Genomic DNA, 27,396 nt, shown 5'->3' on the forward strand with positions numbered 1-27,396 from the left:
CTAATGGAACTGTTCCTCCTGATACCCCGAGGAACTACCCGCAAAAACCTGAGCAGACGAGGCATGGTGAGAACTTTGTGCTGGTAGTGCACTGAATGAATACTGGCATGAGCGATTAATGTGAGAACTGTGGCTGAGTAACTCACCACGATGAACTGGTTGAGTCGTCTGAGCATGCCTATAGGGACAACCCCTGTCATGGTGGAATTTTCCTCCAGAAGGAACGCCACCAAAACTACCTGATCCACAAGGCCTATTAGCCTCCCTCTCAACCCGCTCTTGGCGGTGGATAGACCCTATCTCTCGAGCAATGTCAACAACCTCCTTAAAAGTAGCACCAAACACCCTCTCTCTAGGTATAAGCAGCCGCAGCTGAAATGTGAGGCCATCAACGAACCTCCTGGTCCTCTTCCTATCAGTGGGAATTGACAAAACTGCATGACGGGCTAACTTATAAAACCTCATCTCATACTGTATCACAGTCATATAATCTTGATGTAACTGCTCGAACTGTCTGCGCAGCTCCTCTCTACGAGACTACGCCACATACTTCTCCAAGAAGAGGAAGGATAACTACAACTATGTAAGTGGTGTTTCACCAACCGGTCTACGCCTCTCAGAAGGGACTAAGATAACAATGAACCTTTAGTGTTTGATAGTATGCTCAAAACAAGCTAGAATCTCAATCTCGTCTCTAATTTTCGGTTTAAATTGTAATTCTTACGCAATAGATCAAAGTGCTAAAAGTTTCGGAATTTTGTAAGGAATAAGGAAAGCTTTATTGAGGTATGTATGGCTAAAACCCCGTCTTTTAGAAATTGAGCTTTATCGTTGGTTGTGTGAGTACGGTAAGATTAAATTGAATTCTTGTATTGATTGCTATTTCACTTGACTTGGTGTTGCAACCTTATCTGTGTGGAAACTGTGTCTCAAATTGATCAACGTGTTATTCTTGATAATTTGAAAAGTTGCAAGGACTATGAATCATGTATCGAAATGCTTAGACCTTAGATTGAAATTGAAGTGTGTTGTTGTGCCATTTACATGAAGTCTCATCTATGCCTACAACCTTATTTGCTCTTGTGTGCCATACTCTCTTGAATTACAAACCTAATGTTGAAAATGGGAACAATGTGAAACGTGAATTGTGGAATGTGAAAATTGTGTCCCCAAGTTCCGGTATACTAATCCATGTGTAACCAAAGATTGGAGTGAGATGAATAATGGAAAATGGTAATGCCTCGGTGAGGCGGCCTAGTCAATCGGGCCGTGATCGGACGCCATGACATACACACATGGCGGTTATGCATTGATGATTGAAACTGGAAAGTGAGAATAAAATATTGGTAACGTCTTCGGGAGACGGCCTAGCCGATCGGGTCGAGATCGGACTCCACTCAAGATAATGGTGGTAATGTGAACGATGTGGAACAGTATGAAATGCCCAACTAAAGGCTATGGAAATATGATGTAAAGGTTGTGTAATTATTTCATGTTGATAATGTTGTGATCGTTTAAAGCTTTGGAGTGATACCTGTGATCTCCTTATTTGTGTATGAAAATTCTTTCTAATTAGATGTTGTTTAGTTATACATACTAGTACTGTTTCATGGTACTAACGTCCCTTTTGCCGAGGGTGCTACATTTTTTTAAATGAATGTAGGTGGCTCCATAGCGGATAATGGCGATCGTGTGTAGCGAAGCATCCGTCTTCTCAAGATCTTGGTGAGCCCCTTTCTCCTTCAAGGGGCTATATTGTATATCTTTGTATTGTGGACTTTCACTTTTGAGGTATATCCGGGGCCTTGTTGCCGGCGTTGTCAAACTCATCTTTTGCATCCTATAGGCTCCATAGACATATGTGTGGGTTATGTACGGGGGTTGGATGGGTCTACGAACCATGTTTTAATTCTAAACTTATGTTGCCTATAAATTGTAACTCTATAGGGATCTTGGAAACTAACTCATCTACGGTTTAATGTGGTGTTTAAAATGAACTGTCAATGTAGAATGTTCTATCTTTCCCCGTCTAAATGGATAAACAAAAGTATGGTTTCTTTATTCATATCGAGGTGGGTAGGAAGTGTATGGTAAGGCTTGCTCAGTTGGGTTCACTCGATTGAGCTCCGGTCGCACCTCTCGAGGTTGGGGCGTGACACGAGCAGCTACCACCGGCTGGGCTGGTAGTACCCGGTGTCCGGAGTCCCTGTATCACCTGCTCTGGTGTGTGGGCACAGGAGTCTAAGTACCTCTCCCAGCCTGAGAAGTGGCTACTGCAGCCGGAATAGAGACCGACTGAGCAAGACTGGTGCACACAGTCAAAATTTGAGCTAAGGCCTTTTGAAGTCCTGGAATCACGATGGGCACAGCTGGTGCCTGAGCTGGTCCCACTGGTGCATCCACAACTAGGACCTGATCCTGAACTGGGGCAACTAGTAGGTCTGTAAGTGTTGCCCTAGCTGTTGTGCGAGCTGCACCTCTGCCCTTATCACGGCCTCTACCGCGACCTTAGCCTCTTGCAGTCCTGATTAGTGGTACTGGTGGTTGTCCATCCTATCCACTAGCATGTGTCCTCACCATCTGTAAGAAAATAGAATAACAGAAGTTTAGTTACTAGAATCAACAGATTTGCACGACAAGAATTAAAAAATGTGAAGTTTCTAAGGGTTTGGCAGCCCCTCGAAGATAAGTACAGACGTCTCCGTACCGATCCGCAAGACTTTACTAAACTTTCTCATGACTCGTAAGACCTATGTAACCTAGGCTCTGATACCAACTTATCACGACCCAAAACCTAACCCGTCGTGATGGCGCCTATCGTGGTACTAGGCAAGCCAACATTCTCCGCTTGTTTTTGTTTTTCGTTTCTCCTGAAGCTTTTGCTTCTTTCCCCTTCCCCTAACCCTTTTTCATTGGCAGATAGGGCTCTAATAGGCTTTGGCCCTTTTGTTTCAATTCCCTATCCTTTTTTTTGTTTTGTTTTATTAGTTAGTTCCTTCTTCTTTTTTCCTTTGGACTTAATTTTTTTTATTTACTAAATATCCAATATGTGGTATTACATCCTTCCCACCTTATGAAATTCATTTTTCGAATTTAACTCTAGTACGTACCTGTAGATTGAAATAAATGGGGATACTTGACTCGCATAACATCTTCCACTTCCCATGTAGGTTCTTCAACAGTATTGTTCCTCCATAGGACTTTCAAGAACACAATTTCTTTTGATCGTAGCTTTCTTACTTGTCTATCAACAAAAGATATCAGCTCCTCCTCGTAAGACAACTTCTCATCAAGCGGTATAGTCGGTGCTTCAAGCATATGAGAGGAGTTCGATATACATTTTCTAAGCATAGAGACATGAAACACTGGATGAATAAAAGAGAACTCAGGAGGAAGTGCCAAACGATAAGCCACAACTCTCACTCGGTCTAGTATCTCATACGGTCCTACAAACTTGGGTCTCAACTTGCCTCTTTTCCCAAATCGCATCACACCTTTCATAGAGGAGACTCGTAGGAACACTTTGTCCCCAATTATGAACACTAAACCTCTTCTTCTCTTATCTGCATAAGACTTTTGTCTGCTTTAAGATGTGAGCATTCTCTGCCTAATTAATTGGACCTTGTCAATAGCTTCTTTTACTAAGTTGGGTCCCAATAAGTTAGTCTTACCATCTTCAAACCATCCGATAGGAGAACGACATCTTCTACCATATAATGCTTCGTACGGTGCCATTTGAATACTGGACTTGAAGCTATTGTTGTAAGCAAATTCAGCTAAAGTTAGATAAGTGTCCCAACTACCTCTAAACTCAAGAATACAAGCTCTCAGCATATCCTCCAAGATCTGTATTGTACGTTCTGATTGCCTGCCCATCTGTAGATGAAATACAGTACTGAGATCTACTCATGTACCGAATGATTCTTGAAAATATTTCCAAAAGCGTGAAGTAAACTGTGCTCCTCTATCAGAGATGATAGATACTGGAACTCTGTAAAGTCAGGCAATTTTTGTAACGACCCGGCTAGTCGTTCTTAGCCTCGATCCCCTATTAACTGCATCCTCCATATCTATCTCTGCTATTATTACTTGCCGTGAGGTTTAATTTTGGTTTTTGGAGTGTTTTAGGACACTTATCCCCTAAACGAAAGCTTAAGTCTTAGGATTTGGACTATCGTTAGAACTGTGTGAAGATGACTCCGAAATGGAGTTCCGTCGATTTCGTTAAAAAAAAAAAAGCTCCATTGGGTGATTTTTCGCTTAGGGGTGTGTTCGGATTGTGTTTTGGAAGTACATAGCTCATTTAGGCTTGAAATGGCGAAAGTCGAATTTTTGGAGATTTGGACCGGTAGTGAATTTTTTTATATCGGGGTTGAAATCTGAATCTGGAAGTTGGAATAGGTTCGCAATGGTAAATATGACTTCTTTGCTAAATTTGGGGTCATTCGTACATGGTTTGATAGGTTTCGGCATCGGTTGTAGAATTTTGAACTTTAAGTTTGAATTGGAAGATGATTTATGATTTTACCATTGTTTAATGAGATTTGAGGGATCGAATAAGTTCGTGTGGTGTTTTAGGATTGGTTTATATTTTTGGTTGAGGTCCCGAGGGCCTCGAGTGTATTTCGGGTGCTTAACGGATGAAATATTGGACTTATTCAATTTCTGAAGTTGCTGGTTTCTGGTGTGTTTGCACCCTGTGGTAGGGAGACCGCAGGTGCAGGATCGCATGTGCGTAGCGAGAAGTGTAGAAGTGGAAAATGGAGGAGTGATAGGGGATTCAGGTGCGAGGTGAATTCCGCATCTGCGATGCCCGCAAATGCGATGGAGAGATCTCAGAAGCGGTGAAGGACTGCAAAAGCAGACAATTGTCTCCAGGTGTGGCCACTTTATCGTAGAAGTGGACCTAGATGTCTTAAATCAATTCCACACCTCTGATGGAAGTCCCGCAGGTGCAGCATCGCAAGTACGGCATCGCAAGTGCTGCTGGGGGTCCGCAGGTGAGAGATCACTAGCACAAAAAGGGCCAAATCGAGGGTTTATGTCATTTTTCACCATTTGGACTTTGAGAGCTTGGATTTAGGTGATAATTTGAAGGATTTTCAGAGGAAGCTATTGGGTAATGATTCCTAACTCGTATTTGGTTGTATTCCATTAATCTATAGTTAATTTCATCATTTAATTAAGGAATTTGGGTGAGAAATTTGTGGAAGAAGGATGGAAGTTCTTCAACTAAGTTTTTGAGTTTTGATTGGGATTTTGATATCGGATTTGAATAATTTTGGTATGAGTGAACTCGTGAGTGAATGAGTATTCATATTTGGTGACTTTTACCCAATTTTGAGGCATGGTCCCGAGGAGGCATTTTGGGCGATTTTCAAATTTCTTGCTTTAGCTTTGATTTCATTAGCTAGATTAGTTTCTTGTAGTTTTATTTATGTTATGTAATCAATTTTGGCTAGATTTGGGTCGTTTGGAGTCAGATATTCTTGGAAAGAGCATTGTTACGGATTGATTTGAGCTTGGTTCGAGGTAACTGGCCTGCCATAACCTTGTGGGGGGAGCTCCCCTTAGGATTTGGTACTGTTTTGATATGTGAGCACCGTGTACGTGAGGTGACGAGTGCGTACACGGGCTATTTGTTGTAAAATTTCGTTTTTCACTAAGTAATAACCTGTTTCACTTTAATTGAGCTACAGTAGCATATGTAATTATCTTGTTTAGTTAGAATAGCATGTCTAAGTGTCTTAATTGCCTATCTGAACTCTGTGCAACATGCTTAATGAATTCCATGCTTCTTCCTTGACTTGTACTTAGTCTAAATTGTAGGATTTCATGTTGTAGCTGTTATTTCTACTGTTGAGTTATGTATTTACTTTTGGGACTATGGAACGGTATTCTGGGAGATTTCCCTACATATTTACTTTGGGACTACGGAACGGTATTCTGGGAGATCCCCCTATCTTGCATATTTACTTTGGGACTACGGAACGGTATTCCGGGAGATCCCCCTGCACATTTACGTTTGGGACTACGAGACGGTATCTCTGTTATCTCTATGTATTGAGTTGTTACCTTCTGTGATTTCATTCTTGTTAAATTTAAGTCTTTATTTTACTACAATATTTCATTCCGCCTTGTTTTATCATATATATATATACTTATGCCCTTCCCTGCACATGTTTTTTGTGTGTAGATCCAGGTACCGCATATCAGCCGCATTATCAGTGAGTCAAGACAGCTTTGGAAACTTTAAGGTATATCTGCTGCGTCCGCAGATCTCGGAGTCCCTTTCTACTCTTCCCTATGTCAGGCACTTCCTGTATTTCCATTTTGTTAGACTCTGGAGTATAGAGAAACTAATTTCATTCTATAGTTTGTGATTCACGGTGTTCCGGGTCTTGGAATAGTTGTGTACATTTCGAGAGTGATCAATGTATATGCCGAGTGGCATCTTAACTACTCATTTAAATTTCCTTGTTAGTTGTTAATTTTCATGTTTTCATTTCATTTTTGAAAAGTGTTAGGCTTACCTAGTCATAGAGACTAGGTGCCATCACGACAATACACGGAGGGAGAATTTGGATCGTGACAATTTTGTTCATAAATATATGTGCATACCTCACTCCTCCATGTGTAGTCCTTACTGGCAAAAAGTGTACTGATTTTTATCAAACGATCTACAATCACCCATATAGAGTTATAACCTCTTAGGGTTTGTGGTAGCCTTGTGACAAAATTCATAGTAATTCTTTTCCATTTCCACTCTGGAATCTCAACTTGTTGTAGTAGTCCTGTGGGTGACTGATGCTCAGCCTTGACCTGTTGACAAGTCAAACAGTTAGAAACAAAGTTAGCAACATTTTTCTTCATACCTTCCCACCAATAAAATTGCTTCAGGTCATGGTACATTTTTGTGGATCCCAAATGTATGGTGTATCTAGAGTTGTGGGCTTCTTCAAGAATAGCTTGTCTCAACCCATCTACGTCTGCTACACATAGTCTGTCACCTATTCGAAGAACACCATCACTTTCAACAATCATATCCTTGCTTTTACTAGCTAAGGCCGTATCTCTGTATTTGCATAATCGCTCATCCTCATACTGGGTGGCCTTAATGTGCTCAACTAATGAATACTTAGCCTGAGCACAAGCCAACAACGCCTCTGAATTTCCGAAATTTGATACTTGTATCTTCTAGTCTCTGAATATCTTTGGCCAAAAGTCTTTTTGCAGGAGCTATATGTGCTAAACTCCCCATAGATTTTCTGCTTAATGCATCAACCACTACATTGGCTTTTCCATGATAATACAAATAGAACAGTCATATTCTTTGAGTAGTTCCATCCATCGACGCTGCCGAAGATTTAGATCTCTCTGCTGAAAGATATACTTCAGACTTTTATGGTCAGTATAAATCTCACAAGTTTCGCCGTATAGGTAATGCCTCCAAATTTTTAGAGCAAATACCATCGCAGCCATCTCCAAATCATGTGTAGGATAGTTTTGCTGGTGCTTTTTTAATTGTCTCAAGCATAAGCTATAACGCGACCATTTTGCATGAGAACACATCCTAACCCCACCCTCGAGGCATCACAGAATACTGTAAATCCTCAAAAACCTTATGGTAAGGCTAATAGTGGTGCAATTGTCAAACATGTATTGAGTTTCTAAAAGCTCTACTCACATTCCTCCGTCCACTAAAACTTTGCATTTTTCTGAGTTAGCTTAGTCAGTAGGGCGCTGCTATTCTGGAGAAATCCTGCACAAAATGCCTGTAATAGCCTGCTAAGCCTAAAAAGCTACAAATCTTTGTAGGAGAAGTAGGTTTGGGCCATTTCTGCACAACTTCTATCTTCTTAGGATCTACCATAATTCCATCTTTGGATACAACATGCCCCAGAAATGCTACTGAGTCTAGCCAAAATTCACACTTCAAGAACTTAGCATAAACTCGCAATGTCTGCAACAAAGTCCTGAGATGATTCTCGTGTTCTCCTTGGCTACAAGAATATATCATGATATCATCAATAAATACTATTACACATCAATCTAGAAACGGCTTGAACACCATATTCATTAAATTCGTGAATGTAGCTGGAGCATTAGTCAGTCAGAAAGGCATCACCAGAAACTCATAGTGCCCATACCGAGTCCTGAAAGCAATCTTAGAAATATCTTCATCTTTGATTCTAAGCTGATGATAACCATATCGGAGGTTAATTTTTGAAAAGTGGGAAGCTCTTTATAACTGATCAAACATGTCATCTATATGAGGCAAAGGATATTTATTGTGTATTGTTATCTTGTTTAACTGCCTGAAATCAATGCACATTCTTAGAGATCCGTCTTTCTTCTTTACGAACAATACTGGTGCACCCTATGGTGATACACTAGGTCTAATAAAACCCTTATCTAACAAATTTTGTAACTGTTGCTTTAGCTCCCTCAACTCTGCTGGTGCCATCCGATATGGGGGTATCGATATGGGTTGTGTGTCAGGTAGCAAATCAATACCAAAATTTATTTCTCGTACTGGAGTCAATCGTAGTAAATCCTTAGGAAATACATAAGAAAATTCTCTCACTACTGGTACATTTTCTATACCAATTGTTTCCTTTCTTGTGTCATTTACAATAGCTAAGACACCCAAACAACCTTTCTTCAAAAGTCGTTGAGCCTTCATAAAAGATACAACTTTGCAAAACTCTGGAACCTGGCCCCCTTTTAAAACAAAATTGGGTTCGTTTGGTATATCAAACTTAACTATCTTTGCATGACAATTGATGATAGCATGGCAAGAAGATAACCAGTCCATTCCCATCAGCATGTCAAAGTCAATCATATCAAATACAATAAGGTCGGCTAGAGTATCTCTACCCTCAAACCGAATCTAACAAGCACGATACATGTATTCAGCTAATAGAGACTCTCCAACAGGAGTAGCAACTAGAAAAGGATCATTTAATAGCTTAGGTTGTCTACTAAACCTCAAAGCAAAGTACGAGGGCACATAGGAGTGAGTAGATCTTAGATCAATCAACGGAAGTGCATCAAATGAACAGACAGAAAGAATACATGTAACCACAGCATTCGAGGCCTGAGCATCCTGTCTAGTAACTGCAAAAACTCTCGCCTGACCTCTACCAACATTCCCTTGTCCTTGATTCATAGTAGCACGATCTCCAGCACCTCGACCTCTATTTCCTGTACCTATAGCACCTGAAGTATTACAAGTGGTCTGAGTAGGTTCAGCTGACTGAATAGAAGCTTGGCTAAAATTCCTCTGAGGCTGAGGGCAATCTCTCAAGTGATGTCCCAACTGGCCATACCGAAAGCACTCTCCAGTCAAAACACAACACTAGCCCAAATGTGATCTACCATATGTCTGGCAGACTGGAGTAGTGGCATATATCTGCCCAGAATTACGATGTCCAGATGATGATGGTTCCCAAGTACCTTGTGTGTAATGTGGCCTATATGTGGACTGTGAAGACAAGTACCCTTTATGAGAACGCTATTATTGTTGTCCCTAACTTCCTGCTCTGTGATTTCCACTAAAACCGCCATTGAAAGATCCCTCTGTCTTGGCCTTCTTACATAAATCCCTGGTTGCACGCTCGTCGCATCCTTTGTTTTCAATATTTCTAGCGAGATCGACACCATAAGAGTAGGACAAAGTCTCCATCTGCGGGGCTATTGCAGTGTATGGACGACCAACCAATACATCAACAAACCTCTAAACTCGAGCTTCTTGGGTAGGCACTAAGTAAGGAGCATATCTAGCCAGATTACAAAACTTGGTGTTATATGTCGACATATCCATATCTGGAGACTGAACAAATCTCTCAAAGTCTATAGCATATTTTTGCCTCACGCTGTCTGGAAGGAAATGATCAATGAACAACTTACTGAACTTGTCTCATGTTAGTGGTGCTGCTCCTGCTGGCCTTCCTAGTGTTAGAAACTAAGTGTCCACCAAACTGTATAGAGAATAGGGTTCTCTATAAGTTTCCACTGAAAATACTAATGAACCAAACTGTGTAGCGATCTGGTCCTATATTAGTTCCCACAGTACTAACTACTGAACCAGTATATAAATCAGACATATGATAAGTTCCTAATGAGGTTCTCTAATTGTTCCCACAGTAGCTCGGTAGTAAATAAAGAACACAGAGGATTTTTACGTGGAAAAATCCCAACTCAAGAGGACAAAAACCACAACCTACACTTGTAGGCTTTCAACTTCACTAACTTGTAAACAACTATTACAAGCCACTTTGTAATGACTCTATTACAAAGAATTCAACTCAACTAACTTGTGACACTCTTACCACAAGCCACTTTGTGACTCCCTAGTTACAAAGACTTTAACTAACTTGCGATGCTCTCACCACAAGCCACTTTGTCACTCTATAGTTACAAAGGTTTTTACTCACTCTAACTTGTAATAACACTATTAAAAGCCACTTTGTAACTCTCTAGTTACAAAGACTTTAACTTATGACTACACCTAGTCATAATATAAACTGGAGAGTTTACTGATTTTGGGTTTCCTAAAAATAGATTCTAAGAAAACAAGATAGGAGTTACAATGAAGAACAAATAACAAAGACTCAACAAACCTATGGACTTAAGATATCTTCAATCTTGGATCCGGTCCTTGAGGTTGCAACAACTTTGTTCTTGAGAGAGGTTGTTGCTAGCACTTGAGATAATATTTCCTTATCTGATTTTGCAAGTGTTGAGAAGAATGTCTTGTGCCTTGCACCAGGTTTATACTACAAAAGACATCATCATGGTGATGTCAATTCTTGGTTAGTACATGCCTCTTCCTAATGGGAAGTGACTGTTGCACTGTTGTGTGTACAGTTGCAGGCAGTCACTTTCTGCAGTTGCTTTCCAATTGTATAGTTGACTTATAATTCTTTTAGGGGAACACCAAGGGATCAGATCCCTAATCAGGTTCTTATGAATCTAAGGGTACACTGCCCAGATTATCTTGAGTCTATAAACTTGAATGATTGTACCAGGCATGTAAGTTGTTTTACCTTCCTTGATTGTATTTATATGTGTGTGACATAATTTACAATGATGTAAGCAAGGTAGGTAAAAAGCCTTCCATAGAAAGTTGACCGTTGCACTGTTCCTATGCAGATGGCTGTGCATGCAACAACTTTCCTACTGGAGAGTTGACGTCATACAGTCTCCTCAGGAACTGGTAGGGACCTGTTCCCTCGGTTGTTCCTTCCACTTTGAAGAGTTAAGTTATATCCCACGCTGGATCCCAACATGGAACTTTGTGATCTCAAGGTCTTGTAAATGTGTAACAGGTTCCTTGTCTGGTTCTAGATAGTAAGTTTTTTAGATCATCAAAACATAAAGTAAAGTACTTGTGCCCAAGGTACTTGTAACCTATCAATTTCCCCCTTTTTGATGACGATAAACTTAGAATTGATACTCCCCCTGAGAACCAAATATCCATATTGTTCCCCCTACGAATCAGTCATATTCCCTATGAAAACCGAACCTAAGGAGTTGATCATAACTGGTTCCTCAAGACTGTTTGGCAAATCATCAAAACTCAAAGTTTCATAACTTATCAATTTCCCCCTTTTTGATGAATGACAAACCCAAAATTATTCCCCCTGAGAATCATATTCATTACATGTACTGATCACATCTGGTCCGTACCCAGTTCGTTGAGAACATTTGTCATCATCAAAACATGAGATAGTGTAACTTAGATCAATTTTCCCCTTTTTGATGATGACAAACCCAAAATTATTATTCCTCTTGAGAACCAGATTCCTCACATGCTTCCCTGTGGATCAGACCTATAATAAACATATTAGATGAGACCTATAATCAACATATTATCAGCAACATTCCCCCTGTGAAGCAAAGCTATCTTTCATGCACAACACAACATATCAATTTGATTCTATTCCTCCCCCATGTTGACACCTATATAACTTTCATACATTGTTGTCTAACTTTCACACCCTTGTTGACACCTATATAACTTTCCCCTTTTGGCATCATCGAAAATAATAATAGAAGAAGCACAACCAAAAAGAAGTTCAGCAACATTAACTCATGCCACTTGGGCAACACATCATAAATACTAACAAGAACAACAAGTGAATGTCATGGCACAAAATAGAGTGATTGCCCATAGTGGAGTAATTATAATAAAAGCACAGTAGTTTCAACAATACATAATATGACAATTTAAACAACTAAAGTACCAATGCCATCAAATATAGGGATCAAAAGAAGATAAGAGTTCAAGGGAATTTGGGAGGAGTGAAAGACATGGATCACTGGGCAGGAGGAAAAGTAAGGGGCTAAGGCCCTGATGAGCTTGTCCATTCGATCATTTTACTCTCCTTTGATCAATGATCATCTGCTCTCTCAGTTCTTCCACCTGTTTCCTTAATATTTCATTCTCACCCTTCAACTTAGCATTCTATTCTACCGAGGGTCTATGAGAACTTAGTGCTCAACCTATCTAAGTAGGCTAAGTGATCAATTAGATCACTAAGATTCTCCCCAAGCTTCTTCTCATCAAGAGCAAACTCAGTCACATGCATATATAGCATCAGAGTGTCACATAAAACATAGAACGTTTTACTTATTCTTCATAAACATTGGGTCTTGGAGGAACAAAGAGGTGATTCTATTTTTCGAACTCAACAATGTCAAGAAGTTCCTCTATTTTTTAGCAATATCATAGTCAACACTCTGCCTAACAGCACTTTTTTAGGCTTCAGAGTCTTCTACCTCTCCAAACCTGATAACTCAACCTTTTGCTTCGGTAAGGAACTAAGTTCCTCACTTACACTACCCTTTCTATCCCTAAGCTGTCATATCTCCCTCTTTCTCTTCTCAATCTGCTCACCCTTATCAACTGTTGCATCTTTCTTTTCTCCATTTTTTTAAAAAAAAATAATTTTTTTTCACAAATGGAGATTCTTCCACTTCATCCTCTCTTCCACAATCACCACATCAGCAGGTTACACCACTTCATCATCAATCAGCCTGCTTTTCTCAATCCTTTTTACTGGATCAGAGGTTCATTTAAGCACATAACCCAAGAGAAAAAGATCATTATTAGAATTATCATCCTAAGAAGGATTTTAGGGACCGGGTCCCCCATTCAGTTCCCCTCTTTTTCAGCACATTCACCAATTCCTCCATTCTTCAAGGCTTCTACAAACCCAGCAACAATTTCCGCCTCACGCTCTAGAAAAGTAGATCTACCCCGTTCCCTTTCAGTTAAACTCTCATCAAAATCTACCAAATACTTCTTGGGGGTTTGATTTAGATAGAGTTAGGATTTTGGAAGATGACAGAGTTAGGTTTACTTCTGACATATTTGGGAAGAAGGATTCTTTTTTAGACAAGTTTGATTTTGGTTTTGAAGAAAAGAATCGGTTTTAGTTGGGTGTAAGATAAAGAAGTGCCTTTTTGGGTTAACGGGTCAGTTTAGAAAAGGTTTAATATTTTGGACTTCAAAAGTTAGGAGGAGAGGAAAGAGAAAGGCAAAAATAAATTAATAACATGACACTTCAGCATCTTAAAAAAGGCATATAAGTATTGGAGAGACTACTAACCCCAATCACAGGAACCAGGTTCTTTGACGGTTTTTAAAAATTTCGAGCAAAGACTCCTAGAAGTGCAATGTCACTCTTACTAGTTTTTGTCCTAAAACTGACATATGTGTATACCTGTAATAGTATAGATTTGAGTTAGATGTCGCCGAAAAATACTTTTTAGCATTGTACCTTTCCTTCTTAACATAGCCAATCATTGAGGGATCAACCCCAACTCCAGACGATTTCTTTCAAAATGTTCCCTGCTCAGTGCCTTGGTAAAGATGTCTGCTACCTAGTCCTTCGTCTTCCAGAACTTCATACAAATCAGAACCTTTTCCATACTATCCCTCAAGGAGTAATGTCGCACATGAATATGCTTTGTCCTCTTGTTTTGTACCGGGTTCAAGCTATAAATATACCAAAGTCTTCAAGATGTTGCTTGATCTATAGTAGTTGAGCACAACAAGAAGCAGCAACCACATATTCAGCTTCAGAAGTAGAAAGATCCATATAGTTTGTTTCTTTGTACCCCATGAGATCAGGCATGACCCCAGACAATGTGACGTTCCAGATGTGCTTTTTCTATCCAATATATATTTAACATAATCAGCATCAGCCTATCCTATTAAGTCAAGGTTATCTCCTGAAGGATAGTAGAGAACCAGGTCCTGCATCCCTTTGAGATATCTTAGGATTCTCTTGGTAGGTTTCAGATGAGATTCCTTTGGATTGGATCGAAACTCAGCACAAAGACCCACACTAAAACAATATCTGATCTGCTACAGAAGTGACCCTATGATACCTCTATACATGGTCCGATTTATAGGGGAACCAGGTTCATCCATTCTGGAGAAGGGGCTGCGGCGATGGGTATGTCAATGATTTTTGATGTCTCCATGTCAAATCTCTTCAGCAGCTTCTTGATGTACTTCTGTTGTCTTATCATTGTCCCCTTGGGAGTTTGCTCCACTTGTAAATATAAGAAGAGATTCAGTTCTCCCATCGTACTCATTTCTAACTCACATCCCAGGAGTTATGCAAATTCTTAACATTAAGAGTCAACTTCTGCAAAGATAATGCCATCAACATAGATCTGCACAATGAGTAGGTTACTTCCTCATTTCTTCAGAAAAAGAGTGTTGTCAATTATCCCTCTTGTAAAGCCAATTTCTAAAAGGAATTTTGACAACCTTTCAACCAAGCATGGGGAGCCTGGCTCCTATAACAGTTCTGTCAGCAGGTCGTGGAACCAGGTCCCACACACTGTTCTTCTCAAGTTAACGGAGCTCTTCTTGCATAGCTGTAATCTAGTCAGTATCTTTCAATGCTTCCTTGATATTATTAGGCTCTATTTGGGAGAAAAAGGCTGAGAAGGCAAGTAAATTTCTTGTCTTTGATCTAGTTTGAATTCCTCAGCAGCTGGAGTTTCATATACAGCATCCACAACTCCGTTTTTTGCTCCAGATATTGTGATTGAGGGACCAGGTTCCTCCATGTCTGCTGGAGTCTCATCTTCGGTTATGAGGAACAAGGTCCATGTAAATCTGGAGTAGTCATCTATAATGATGAAAATTTATAACTCTTTCCTCCTCTACTTGGCATCCTCATAGGTCCACATAGATCCATATGGAGGAGATCAAGTGGGCTTGAAAGAGGATCTGCTTGTTTTCCTATTACACATGCATTACACACCCTGTGATCCTTGAAGCTTGACTTGAGCAGACCATGAACCAGGTCCTTCTTGACTAATTTGTTCAGCAGCGTGAACCTTGCATGACCCAGCCTTCTATTCCATAGCTCAACATTATCATTAACAGCACTTAGATAGCTAAGATCTCCTTGTCACAGATTTGGGAAATACCCAGCAAGCTATACTTCAACCCCTTCACGAAGTATGCATTTTCACTAGAGTGGGGAAGAGACTTCGCGATCCTTCCAACTCCCACAATGTATCCCTTCTTGCCATTTTAAAAGGATACACTCCCTCCTTGCAGGGCTTTCAGTGAAAGGAAATCATTTGTACTTCCAGTAATGAGCTTCGAGCAGTCGCTATCCATGTACCATTATTGACAGCTCCCTTTCATTGTTCCCCTGCACACTAAATCAATGATTAGACTTAGGAACTCAAGCCAGCTTGGGTCCCTTATAATGATAGAACAGGTGGATCAAACTTCTTTTTGCCCATGCAGGCAGAACATTTTTTCCTTTCAGGGTACCGGGTTCCTCATCAGTATATCTCTTTTCAATAAAAAGTTTATTTTTCTGTAAAGACTTAATTTTAACTTTACAAGAGTCCTTGTAATGACCAGTTTGACTACAGTGAGTGCACAACCTATTATCAGCCACAGTTACATACTTTCTATGGGGATTATAGGATTTTTTAGCCTTTTGGAACCCGATGCCTTGCCTGTTTCCACCATTACTCCTGTACATAGACATTATTATATCCGGGGACCGGGTCCATTTGAGTGACTTATAAAGATTATTTTTAACCCCTTTTAAATCCTGCTGAAGTTGTCTATTCTTTTTAAGCTCAGCAACAAGATTTGTTTTAACTTTCTTAAGCTCACTGTCAAGCTCAAGTTGAGCCTTACTAGCCACTTCCTCTCCCTCAGTGTTGTCCATCTATTTTTTTTATTTTTTTTTTTAGAAAATTATGTTCTCTAGTTACTTCTTCCACTTGTTCCCTTAAATCTACAATGAAAACTACCATATCATCCCTTTCTTGCTCAATAGCTGCAATTTTCTCTACTAGAGTATTCTTTTCTTTGCTAAGGTTCTCTATGGTTTCCTTCAAGTCAACAACCACTACCATCAAATCATCTCTAGATTGTTCAGCATCTCCTACCTCTATGATTAAGGCATCTTTATCATAAACAAAACTATAATATGTATCAATTAGAACATTTGCCAATGTCATCAATTTCTTCGAATAGTAGGACTTCAGATTTCTCTGAACATCCCTGAAATTTACCTCATCATTGTCATCCTCTTCGGACTGAGCCATTAATGCAAACAATGAATCATATTCCTTTGCTTCATTTTCCACTGTCATCATGGAGCTCCTTCCTGCATCTGGTTCATTTTCTGATTCACTGGAGGAGTCTCCCCGTGCAGCAAGAGCTTGTTTCACAACATTGTCAGCTGCACTTTTTCGGCTGAATCATTTGTCAGGAACCGGGTTTCTTTTTGCTACTTTGTCAGAGTTGTGTTTGTAATTCTCTTGTTTCAGAAGTGGGTAGTCTCTGATGAAATGCCCTGGTTTTCCGCACTTGTGACAATAGTCATTTCCTTTGAAATTCCTGAAATCTTTGTGGTCTATTGGTTGATTGACTTTCCTCAAAATTTGGTGGAGCAGCCATGTCGATCCTTTCTAGGTGTTAACCTTCTAAAAAGAACCCGCTCTGATATCAATTGTTAGAAACTAAGTATCCACCAAACTGTATAGAGAACCGGTCTTTATGAGTTTCCACTGAAAATACTAATGAACCAAACTATATAGAGATCTGGTCCTATATCAGTTCTCACAATGCTAACTACTGAACCAGTATGTAAATGAGACATTGGATAAGTTCCTACTGTATAGAGAATCAGGTTCTCTAATTGTTCCCACAATAGCTCGGCATTAAATAAAGAACACAGAGGATTTTTACGTGGAAAAATCTCAACTCAAGAGCACAAAAACCACGACCTACACTTGTAGGCTTTCAATGTCATTAACTTGAAAACACCTTTTACAAGCCACTTTGTAATGACTCTATTACAAAGAATTCAACTCAACTAAGTACTCTTACCACAAGCCACTTTGTGACTCCCTAGTTACAAAGACTTTAACTAACTTGTGATGCTCTCACCACATGCCACTTTGTCACTCTATAGTTACAAAGGCTTTTACTCACTCTAACTTGTAATAACACTATTACAAGCCACTTCGTAACTCTCTAGTTACAAAGACTTTAACTTATGACTGCAACTAGTCACAACATAAACTGGAGAGTTTACGGATTATGGGTTTCCTAAAAATAGCTTCTAAAAAAGCAAGATAGGAGTTACAATGAAGAACAAATAACAAAGACTCAACTAACCTAAGTACTTAAGATATCTTCAATCTTAGATTCGGTCCTTGAGGTTGCAGCAGCTTTGTTCTTGAGAGAGGTTGTTGCTAGCACTTGAGAGAATATTTCCTTTTCTAATTTTGAAAGTGTTGAGAAGAATGTCTTGTGCCTTGCACCAGGGTTATACTACAAAAGACATCACCTTAGTGATGTCAAATCTTGGTTAGTACATGCCTCTTCTCAATGGGAAGTAACTGTTGCACTGTTACGTGTATAGTTACAAGCAGTCACTTTCTGCAGTTGCTTTCCAGTTGTACAGTTGACTTATACTTCTGTCAGGGGAACACCAAGGGATCGGATCCCTAATCTGGTTTTTGTGAATCTAACGGCACAATGCCAAGATTATCTTGAGTCTATTAACTTAAATGATTGTACCAGGCATGTAAGTTGTTTTACCTTCCTTGATTGTATTTATACGTGTGTGACATCACTTACAATGATGTAAGTAAGGTAGGTAAAAAGCCTTCCAAAGAAAGTTGATCGCTGTATTGTTCCTATGCAAATGACTGTGCAGTGTAGGCCGCAACTTTCCTGCTGGAGAGTTGACTTCATACAATCTCCTCGAGAACTCGTAGGGACATGTTCCTTCGGTTGTTCCTTCCACTCTGAAGAGTTGAGTTATATCCCACGTTGGATTACAACCTGGAACTTTGTGATCTCAAGGTCTTGTAAATGTATAACAGGTTCCTTATCTGGTTCTGGATGGTAAGTTTGTTAGATCATCAAAACATAAAGTAAAGTACTTGTGCCCAAGGTACTTGTAACCTATCACCTAGCAATACAGTTTCGCCATGTGTTGGCAATATCCTCTAGTTTGTATGCTGCGAGATCTACGGCTCTCTCACTAGAACATCCTAGAGCACATAATGCCTTGAGTGTCCCATCCAAGAAACTTTGAGGATCTGCTAAATTATTAAAACCTGTGAACTTCGGTGATTTCAATTTCAGGAACTCTTATAAAGATACGTTCTTATTCCTGAAAGTTTGAGTCTATGCAAGTGATTGTGTTTGTAAAGTAGCCCGAGGAGCTGAACTTCCACCCTGAGTAGGCACCAATGCCTCTAATACATTCAATAACCTTGCCACTGCGTATGTAGGTAAGGAAACAGTAGGTACAATAGTTGGCACTGGTGGTGGAGTGTCTTGAACTCTCTGTTCTTGCAAATGATCTGATATAGCAGTTTAGGGTTGACCCATGTTCCCAACTTTAGGTTGAGGAGCAGCCTGTCTTCTAGTTTGATGAACCCCAACTTGACCGCCACCTCAGGTATTACTTCGTCTAGAACCACGTCCAGCAGATGAGGGTGTGCGCGTCCTATCCATATGCGAAAGAAATACTCCAAAGTCAATCTCTAGTTATCTCAACGCACGATCAAAGAATGAAAGAAGGGAAAACATTCCTAGATGTTCAGTAGCTTCAAGATCATATATTTGGGCGCCTACATACCCGTGAACAGGACTCTACTAACCATTGCTCCATGACTCGGGACCTAAAACTTGCTCTGATACCAACCTGGCTCCAAGAGGGGCAGCTGTGAGCACGTGATTTTTGCCCTATGTGAAATACTCCTAAAAATTAAAGAAATAAATTTTTCCCAATTATTTGCAATTTTATAGGATTTTTGTAGGAGTTTGTGATAATTGTTTGCATTTATGTGCATGTTTACTTTTATTAGAAGCATGAAAAATATCAAAAATACCATGCATTGCATTGAGATTTTGTTTTCATATTTTAGGATTAATTAGTAAATTAGTTGTTTTATTAAAAATAAAAATCGCAAAAATTGATTTACTTTTACATTTTTTTAGCTTTTAATTCTGTATCAGTAGTTTTTCTCTTTTAATTTAGGATCAATTAATTTTTATATATTTTTATAATTTGATAATTAGTTTGGTTTTACAACCTAGATTAATTTAGGGTTTAATTTAGAATTTGATTAATTAAAGAAAAGAAAAGAAATACAAAAGGAAAAGGATTTTAAAAAAAGGGGGAGGGGGGGAAGAAAGGAAAGCTTGGTCTTAAAATTTATTGGGTCAATTAATGCCTGGCCCAAACATTTTACCCCAAAAAATCCACCCTAAAATACATCCCTTCACCCCAGCCCAAAGACACCCCTAACTTTGACCTGTTCCCTCTGACCCGCCCCGTTCCCCCTTTTAATAAATAATCCCCCTTATAATATTTTCCCCAAAGAAACCCTAAACCTAGAGACAAAATATGTGGCACCCATCTCCTAGCTCGTTTCTGCCTCGCCGAGCTCACCCAAACTCTTCTGAGTTTCAGACAAGTTCATCTCTAAACTCATCGCATAGCCCCTCCTTTCATCTCTCTCCAACATGGCATAACCGTTTCTGATAGATTCCCTCTCCCTCACATTCCCTCTCTTTGTTTTTTCGGATTTTTGCCCTTTTAGATGGAAATTAGGAGAAATGGGAGGCGTATGATTGAGTGAAATTGGAACCACTCCCTCCATTTGTCTGGTTTTTCCATCAAAAAAAGGGTAAAAATCAAATTCGGATTTGGGGAATTTTTGGGAGATTTCTTGGGAGGGAAGCATAGAAGGTTCGAGATTTCTAAAGGCCTATATAAGAGGAGTGATATTTTCATAGAGATGAGGGATTTTTTGAGAGAAAAAATTTCAGAGGAAAAATTGAAAGAAGAAAATTATGTTTCGAAATCTTCTTTTCTTTTCTATTGTTCTTCTTCATTTCTTGTCCCATAACAGAAAAAAATAAAACAAAAATTGTTGCGTGGTCCATGATTTCATTTTTATGTCAATTATTGTTTAGAATTCTGAAATATATAGAGTCTATCTTTTCATTTCGATTTTGGATTTTTGCTAAAATGGAATTAGTTTGAGAAACTTGAATCTGTTGTTGCTCGAGGCATTAAGTTTCAGCCGCTGTTTATTTTTTTTTGTTCATTTTCAGGTTCCTTCCTAATTTGTTTCCTTAATATTAGTATTCATTGAAACATCATGAGAATTGAAGCTTAATTTGTTGTCTGATGCTGGTTTGACATTAGATGAAAGTATTGGTTCTTGAGAATAATGAATGGAAGTTGAATCGATTTGTTGACTGTTAACAGAAGTGCAGTCGTAATGTGATTGTTGACAATCTTTATAAATATTTCTGCTTGGTTTGGCTGAGTTTACTTGCTGAAATGAGTTTTCCTGGAATTATTTCTTGTTGTTCTCTGCCTGTTATAAGTTTGTTTAGCTTTGTTTAGTTTTCTAAAAAATAACTGTACAAATCCCTCAATATTTATCGGGTTAATCCTAGTAATTTGTGTATGCTTAATTCATCTTTCTATCGTGATCTCATAATCTCCTGCCCTGTTTGTCCTCCATGATCGACTGAAAATTACATCGGACAACCCTTCTTTTTCTTGGCTTAAAATCTGTTGGCATCCTTAGCCAAAGTTTCAATTAGTTTGGTTCTACTTCTGTTAGTTTGGTTCTATTTCTGCTTCTCTAGCCTAAGCTATGAATGTACGGAACAATTGGTGGTTGAATTAAGGTCCAGTTTTGTTGCTTAACATGTATTAACAGTTGGTTATTTTGTTTAGATTTTCATAGAATAGGATCATGATTGGGTATTAACGCTTTCTTATGTTACCATGGGATAAATTTGTTAATTTGATTCTATGCTCAATGTTGTATTTTCGTAATTAATATTGATTTGTGCATAAAATGGTGAATTGGTCCAGGCTTGTAAATGACCCAAATAGGGCTATGCATATTAGGCTGGATACTTTCAAGACTTGGGCCCTAGAATTTGACCCAAATAAATTCATATGGGTTTAAGGTGGCTAGATTTTCATTTTGTCCCAATTGTTCAACAAGTTGGAAAAAAGGGGATAAATGACATTTCCAAACTTCTTTTTGAAATTAGTAGTTAAATCAAACTCGAACATATAGCCTTAGATCTAAAGATGCTTAGCAATAGCAATTTGTTGTTCCATAATATTTAAGCAAATTCAACGAGCCTCAAGTTCAATTCTTGATTTCTGACCAAGATTACCACTACTAAGGAATAGAAGAATGATACACGTAGCTTGCTTTAGGCATGTTCAATATACCATCGTGGTTGTGTACACATTCGCGTGACATAATTACGATCTTAAAAATAAAATCAGGGAATGTGTTCGCGCAACTTTGACTAAACAGTCTTAACAATAATAAAACGTCATTAATTGTGGACACGTTTGCATGACATAATTTTTGATGAACCAAACAAACGAGCACACATACGCGTGACTTGTTTTAAGATAATTTCTCAATTAAAACGCCAAATGCACATAGGTTCTAAAATGAGTATTTAAACAATTTGATTAAGCCAAGTATGATCCAACTGTGCTAAAACCACTGAACCCGGAAATGCCTAACACCTTCTCCCGGGTTAACAGAATGCCTTACCCCAATTTATTTTTCGCAGACCATAAATAAGAGTCAACTTCCTCGACTCGGAATTTTAAACTGGTGACTTGGGATACCATAAATTATCTCATGTGGCGATTCTGATTTAATATGAATAATCCCATTTTGATTGTCACTTAAATTAGAAAAAACTCCTTTATACCCTTTTTGGGGTAGTTAAAAAAGGTGTGACACATGGCATTTACACCCAAATATTCTTAGGTGAGTCAACTTGGGCTTCCTTCCATTCAACAATTCATAGAGGGTTTTGTTCAGAAGTGATCTGATCATGCACCTGTTCACCAGGTAGCAGGCAGTGTTGACAGCTTCAGCCCATAAGTTCTTTGCAATTCCACTGTCGATTAGCATTGTTCTTGTCATCTCTTCCAGAGTTATGTTCTTCCTTTCTACTACTCCATTTTTCTGGGAAGTTTTAGGAGCTGAGAAGTTGTGAGTGATGTCATTTTCATTGCAGAACTCATCAAATTTGACATTGTCAAATTCTGTTCCATGATCTGATCTAATGCATGCGACTCTAAACTCCATCTTTACCTGGATTTTCTTCACAAAAGCCACAAACACTTCAACGGTTTCATCTTTAGTTCTTAGAAACAAAGTCTATGTGAATCTGGAGTAGTCATCCACTATCACAAAAATATATCTTTTTCCTCCTCTATTTTGCACTCTCATAGGACCACATATATCCATATGCAGAAGCTCTAGTAGCTTTGAGGTGCTCACATCCCTTATAGACTTAAAGGAGGACTTCACATGTTTTCCTCCAGCACATGTATCATAGAACTTTTGCACCTTGAATCTTGACATGAGCTGACCATAGACCAGGTCCTTCTAAATTAGTTTGTTCAGAAGAGAAAAACTTGTGTGGCCCAGTCTTCTGTGCCATAGTTCATCACATCATCAACAGCTTTCAGACAACTCAGATCACCACTTTGTAAGGACTCAAAATCAGCAACATAGATGTTCTTGTATCTTTTGGCCATAAGTATCACTTCACCAGTTACAGATCAGTGACTGTACATATTTTGGATAAGAATTCCACCTTATTTCCTTTATCGCGGATTTGGGAGACACTCAGGAGACTATACTTAAGGCCGTTGACATAGTACACATTTTCAATAGAATGAGTGAGTGACTTCCCGACTTTTCCAACTCCAAGAATGTACCCCTTTTGCCCATTGCCAAAGGATACACTCCCTTCTTACAGGGCTTTTAGTGAAAGAAAGTCCATGGTGTTCCCAGTCATATACTTTGAGCACCCACTATCCATGAACCATTGTTGACCGCTTCCTTTCACTGTTCCATTCACAAGGAGATTAAGAGTTAGTTTTAGAAACCCAAGCAAGTTTGGGTCCTTTGTAGTAGGCAAGAGGATGAATAAGATATCTCTTAGTCCATGCAGGTAATGTGCGTTTTTTGTGAGTGGAACCTGGTCCCTCCTTTGTAGTCATCTTTTCGGCAAACACATTATTTTTCTGAACAGATTGATCCCTGGCCAGGCAATTTTCCATGAAGTGCCCATTATTCCCACATTGGGTACAAGGTCAGTTATCAGAGACAGTGATGTACTTGCTGTGAGGGTTGTAAGGGGTTTTCTCCCTTTGGAAACTTATTCCATGTCTGTTTCCACCATTATTAGTGTGCATGGCAGTGTTGGATTCTGAGGACCAGGTCCACTTTAAGAACTTTTCAAGATCATTTTTTACTCTTTCCAAATCAGTTTGGAGGTCCTTGTTTTTTTTCAATTTCAGCACATATCCTAGTTCTCGCAACTTTCAACTCAGTTTCAAGCCTAATGTATTCCACACTAACTATCTCTTTTCCTTTTCCAGAATTTCTAGGTTTTGATTTAGTTCCTGGTCTCTCTATTGATTCCCATAGGTCTGCAATTACTGTCATGAAATCACTTCTTTCCTTTTTGAGTTTTTCAATGGTTTCCTTATGGTCAATAATTACAGCCACTAATCATCTCTAGTTTGTTCAGTTTCTCCTAGTTCTACGGACAAGGAATCCCTATCCTCTACAAGACTATGATAGACATCAATCAATACACTAGCTAAAGGCATGAGTTTCTTAGGAGAGTAGGATTTCAGATTTCTCTAAACATCCCTAAAATTACCTCCTTGTTGTCATCGTCTTCATCATCATCTGATTGGGCCGTGAAAGTAAAGGTTGTATCATATCCATTTTCCTCGCCTTCAGACTCACCAGAGGAATCTCCCCATGCTGCAAGAGCCTGTTTCATCACATTGTCAGCAGATATTTTTCTTTTGAAGTCCTTGAAAGGAACCGGGTTCCTCTTAACTGCCTTTTCAGGGTTGTTCTTGGAGAATTCTTGCTTCAAGATAGGACAGTCTCTGATGAAGTGTCCAGTCTTTCCATACTTATGACAGAGATCATAGTTTTTTAGTTTGACAGAGCTGCCCCTTTTTAGTATTTCTTCTGACCATCTTCTGAAACCTTTTTGGTCAAGTAAGCTATGTCAATGTCTTCATCACTTGAGTCATTACTATCAGCTTTGAGTACCAGGTTCTTTTCTTTCTTTGGTTCTCTTCTTTCACCGTATATCTTCTTCTTCATCTTGTAGGTATTCAGATTTCCAATAAGCTCTTCTGTGGTTAGCTCCTACAAATCCTTTGATTCAGTAATAGCATTCACATTGCTTTCCCATGGGCTAGGCAAAGTACTAAGGATTTTTCACACTAGCTTGTTTCTAGGAATGGTTTCACCAAGAGAGTGTAACTCATTTATGATGGAAGTGAATAATGTGTGCATATCTTGAATAGATTCATCATCCTTCATCTTGAAGAGTTCATACTCGATAGTGAGCATATCGATCTTAGACTGTTTTACTTGGGTAGTTCCCTCATGAGCTGTTTGCAAAGCTTCCCATATCTCATTGGCAGTGTCGCAGGTAGAGATTCTATTGTATTCTTCAGGTCCTATTCCACATACTAGAATCTTCTTGGCATGAAAATTCTTCTCTACTTCTTTTTTATCTGCATCAGTGTATTCTGTACTGGTTTTTGCCAATGAAAATGGAAGTTCTTCCAGTACCTTTGTTGGAACATAAGGGTCATCGCATATGATATCCCATAACTCAGAATCCTCGGCCATGATGAAATCATGCATTCTTGTTTTCCACCACATGTAATATTGTCCATTGAACCTGGGTGGTCGGTATATAGATTGACCTTCTTCAAAATTTGGTGGAGCATCCATAAGGATCCTTCCTAGGTGTTAGCCTGATTTGAGGAACCTGCTCTGATACCAATTGTTAATTTTTATGAGTCCACCAAACGTTAGAGTACCTGGTCCTCTACGATATTCTGCTGAGAATGCTAACGAACTATAAGTAAATGAAACACGGGATTTTTACGTGGAAAAATCCCACACAAGGGGACCAAAAACCATGACTTATACCAGAAGGCTTTCAACTTCACTAACTTGTAAAAATCTATTACAAGCCACTTTGTAATGACTCCATTACAAAGAATTTAACTCAACTAACTTGTGGTACTCTTACCACAAGCCACTTTTTGACTCCCTAGTTACAAAAACTTTTACTAACTTGTGATGCTCTCACCACAAGCCACTTTATCACTCTATAGTTACAAAGGCTTTTGCTTATGACTAAACCTAGTCACAACATAAACTCAAGGAATTTATGGATTTTACAAGAGGATTCCTAATCAACGCTTCTAACTAAGCAATTTAGGAGATACAATAAGTACAATCACAAAGTTACAACTCAACTAAGGACAACAACATGCTAACTTTAGGAACTGGTCCGCAGTTGCGTTCAACTTTGATCTTCAAGCTCATGAGGATTTCTCTATTTTTGTAAAATGCTTGAATGAGAAATTGAAACTTTCAAGTGATGTTTTAATATAAACTCATTGTTGGTACACCTTGATCACATCACTTGAAATGATGTGAGCACTTTGGTTGGTCAAGGAATGAGTAGGCGCTGGTGACAATGAAGTGCGGCTGAAACAGTGCAGGCAGTCACTTTATTTCCAGTTGTGTCCAATTGACTCTGTACTGCTACGAGGGAACCACAAGGGTATCAGGTCCTTGTTTAGTTTCCTAGCTCCTGAAGCTGTAGCAGTTCACCTTTACCTGGAATCTGTTATATGGAGTGTAGTCCAAGTGAGTTAGGTTCCCTATCTGGTCCTTGACATTAAGTTTGTTAGATCATCAAAACACAAGGCAACGATATTGAAAACCTATCAATTTCCCCCTTTTTGATGATGACAAACTTAACATTGATAACAGATTTAGAACTAAGAGAACCAGATTAAGTAACAAGAGAACACAAGTTCCCCCTGACTTTATGCCCCTTTTACCCCCTGATTTTATCTGTTCCCCCATATGTTCCCCCTGACTTTATGGTCATATTATACTATTATTTTTCCCCTTTAGGCATCATTAAAAAGACACAATCAGAAGAACACCACAAAGAAGTCTAGCCAAGCTAACTTATGCCACATATGTGCACACAAACAGGATAGAGAATAGAAACACAGAAGTAAAGCACTGATATAATAAAAGAGGATAGAATTTATATTGATAAAACTTTAATATTCCTTTGCTTAAAAAGCAATAGTCAATATTGGACTGTTAAAGCGACGAGCAGTAGTGTTTCATCCCAATCACATAAAACAAGAAAACAAAACATCTGCCAAAACAACAAAAAAACTGAAGAACATTTCCAGAATCTGGTCACTGGAGGGATACTTAGGGGGCACTAAGAGTAGAAGGCTTGGAGGTTGCAGCAAGTGTTTGGAAAACAAGGTCTATTCGAGGCATTGGCCGACTTTTGCTCATTGAGCAGTTCTATTTTTCAGGTTCTCTACTTGCGCCCTGAGATCAGCATTCTCCTTTTTCCAAACGAGCTACCTCATCATTTGACGCCGGAACCCCTTGGGATTGCTGACCTTCCAGGATAGCATTCCTAGCCTTCAACCGATGAATTTCCTCAATTGCACTATTCTGAGCACTAATCAGCTGTGAGACGGTTGATGTACTTCCTACTCCCCCATTCTTTTCCAGGCACTCGCATTCTTCCAATGTAGTCTGTGAGCAAGTCTGCTTCTTAGTCCCCCACCATGCCTTGCCCCAATGGCACCGCAAAGAAGCTAAACACTCTGGTAAGCAAAAACCCGTAGGGAAGGCCATGATTGCCATCCTTGAAGGTGGCTACCTTTTGCATGTGCTCAATCATGATAGCAGGCAGTATTA

At 39.1% G+C, this 27,396-nt stretch overlaps 1 protein-coding gene across 1 annotated transcript; it reads right to left on the minus strand.

The window, feature by feature from the left end:
• Positions 1–7,044, minus strand: LOC142181004 (uncharacterized). Its single transcript, XM_075253116.1, has 4 exons — positions 6,622–7,044; positions 3,804–3,876; positions 3,111–3,563; positions 1–434 (listed from the first exon to the last, which is right to left on the minus strand). Exons 1-4 carry the CDS (start codon positions 7,042–7,044, stop codon positions 1–3), a joined length of 1,383 nt encoding a protein of 460 aa, XP_075109217.1.
• Positions 7,045–27,396: the final 20,352 nt, after the last annotated feature.

This window comes from Nicotiana tabacum, chromosome 5 (assembly GCF_000715075.1).
Source record: "Nicotiana tabacum cultivar K326 chromosome 5, ASM71507v2, whole genome shotgun sequence".
NCBI classification, from domain to species: domain Eukaryota; kingdom Viridiplantae; phylum Streptophyta; class Magnoliopsida; order Solanales; family Solanaceae; genus Nicotiana; species Nicotiana tabacum.

Coding starts and splice junctions, on each gene's coding strand:
- LOC142181004 (XM_075253116.1), bottom strand. CDS start 7,044: ATGATTGTTGAAAGTGATGGTGTTCTTCGAATAGGTGACAGACTATGT. Junction 3,877..6,621: donor ACTACACATGGAGGAGTGAG/GTATGCACATAT, acceptor TTTCATCTACAG/ATGGGCAGGCAATCAGAACG. Junction 435..3,110: donor CCATTTATTTCAATCTACAG/GTACGTACTAGA, acceptor CCCGTCATGCAG/TTTTGTCAATTCCCACTGAT.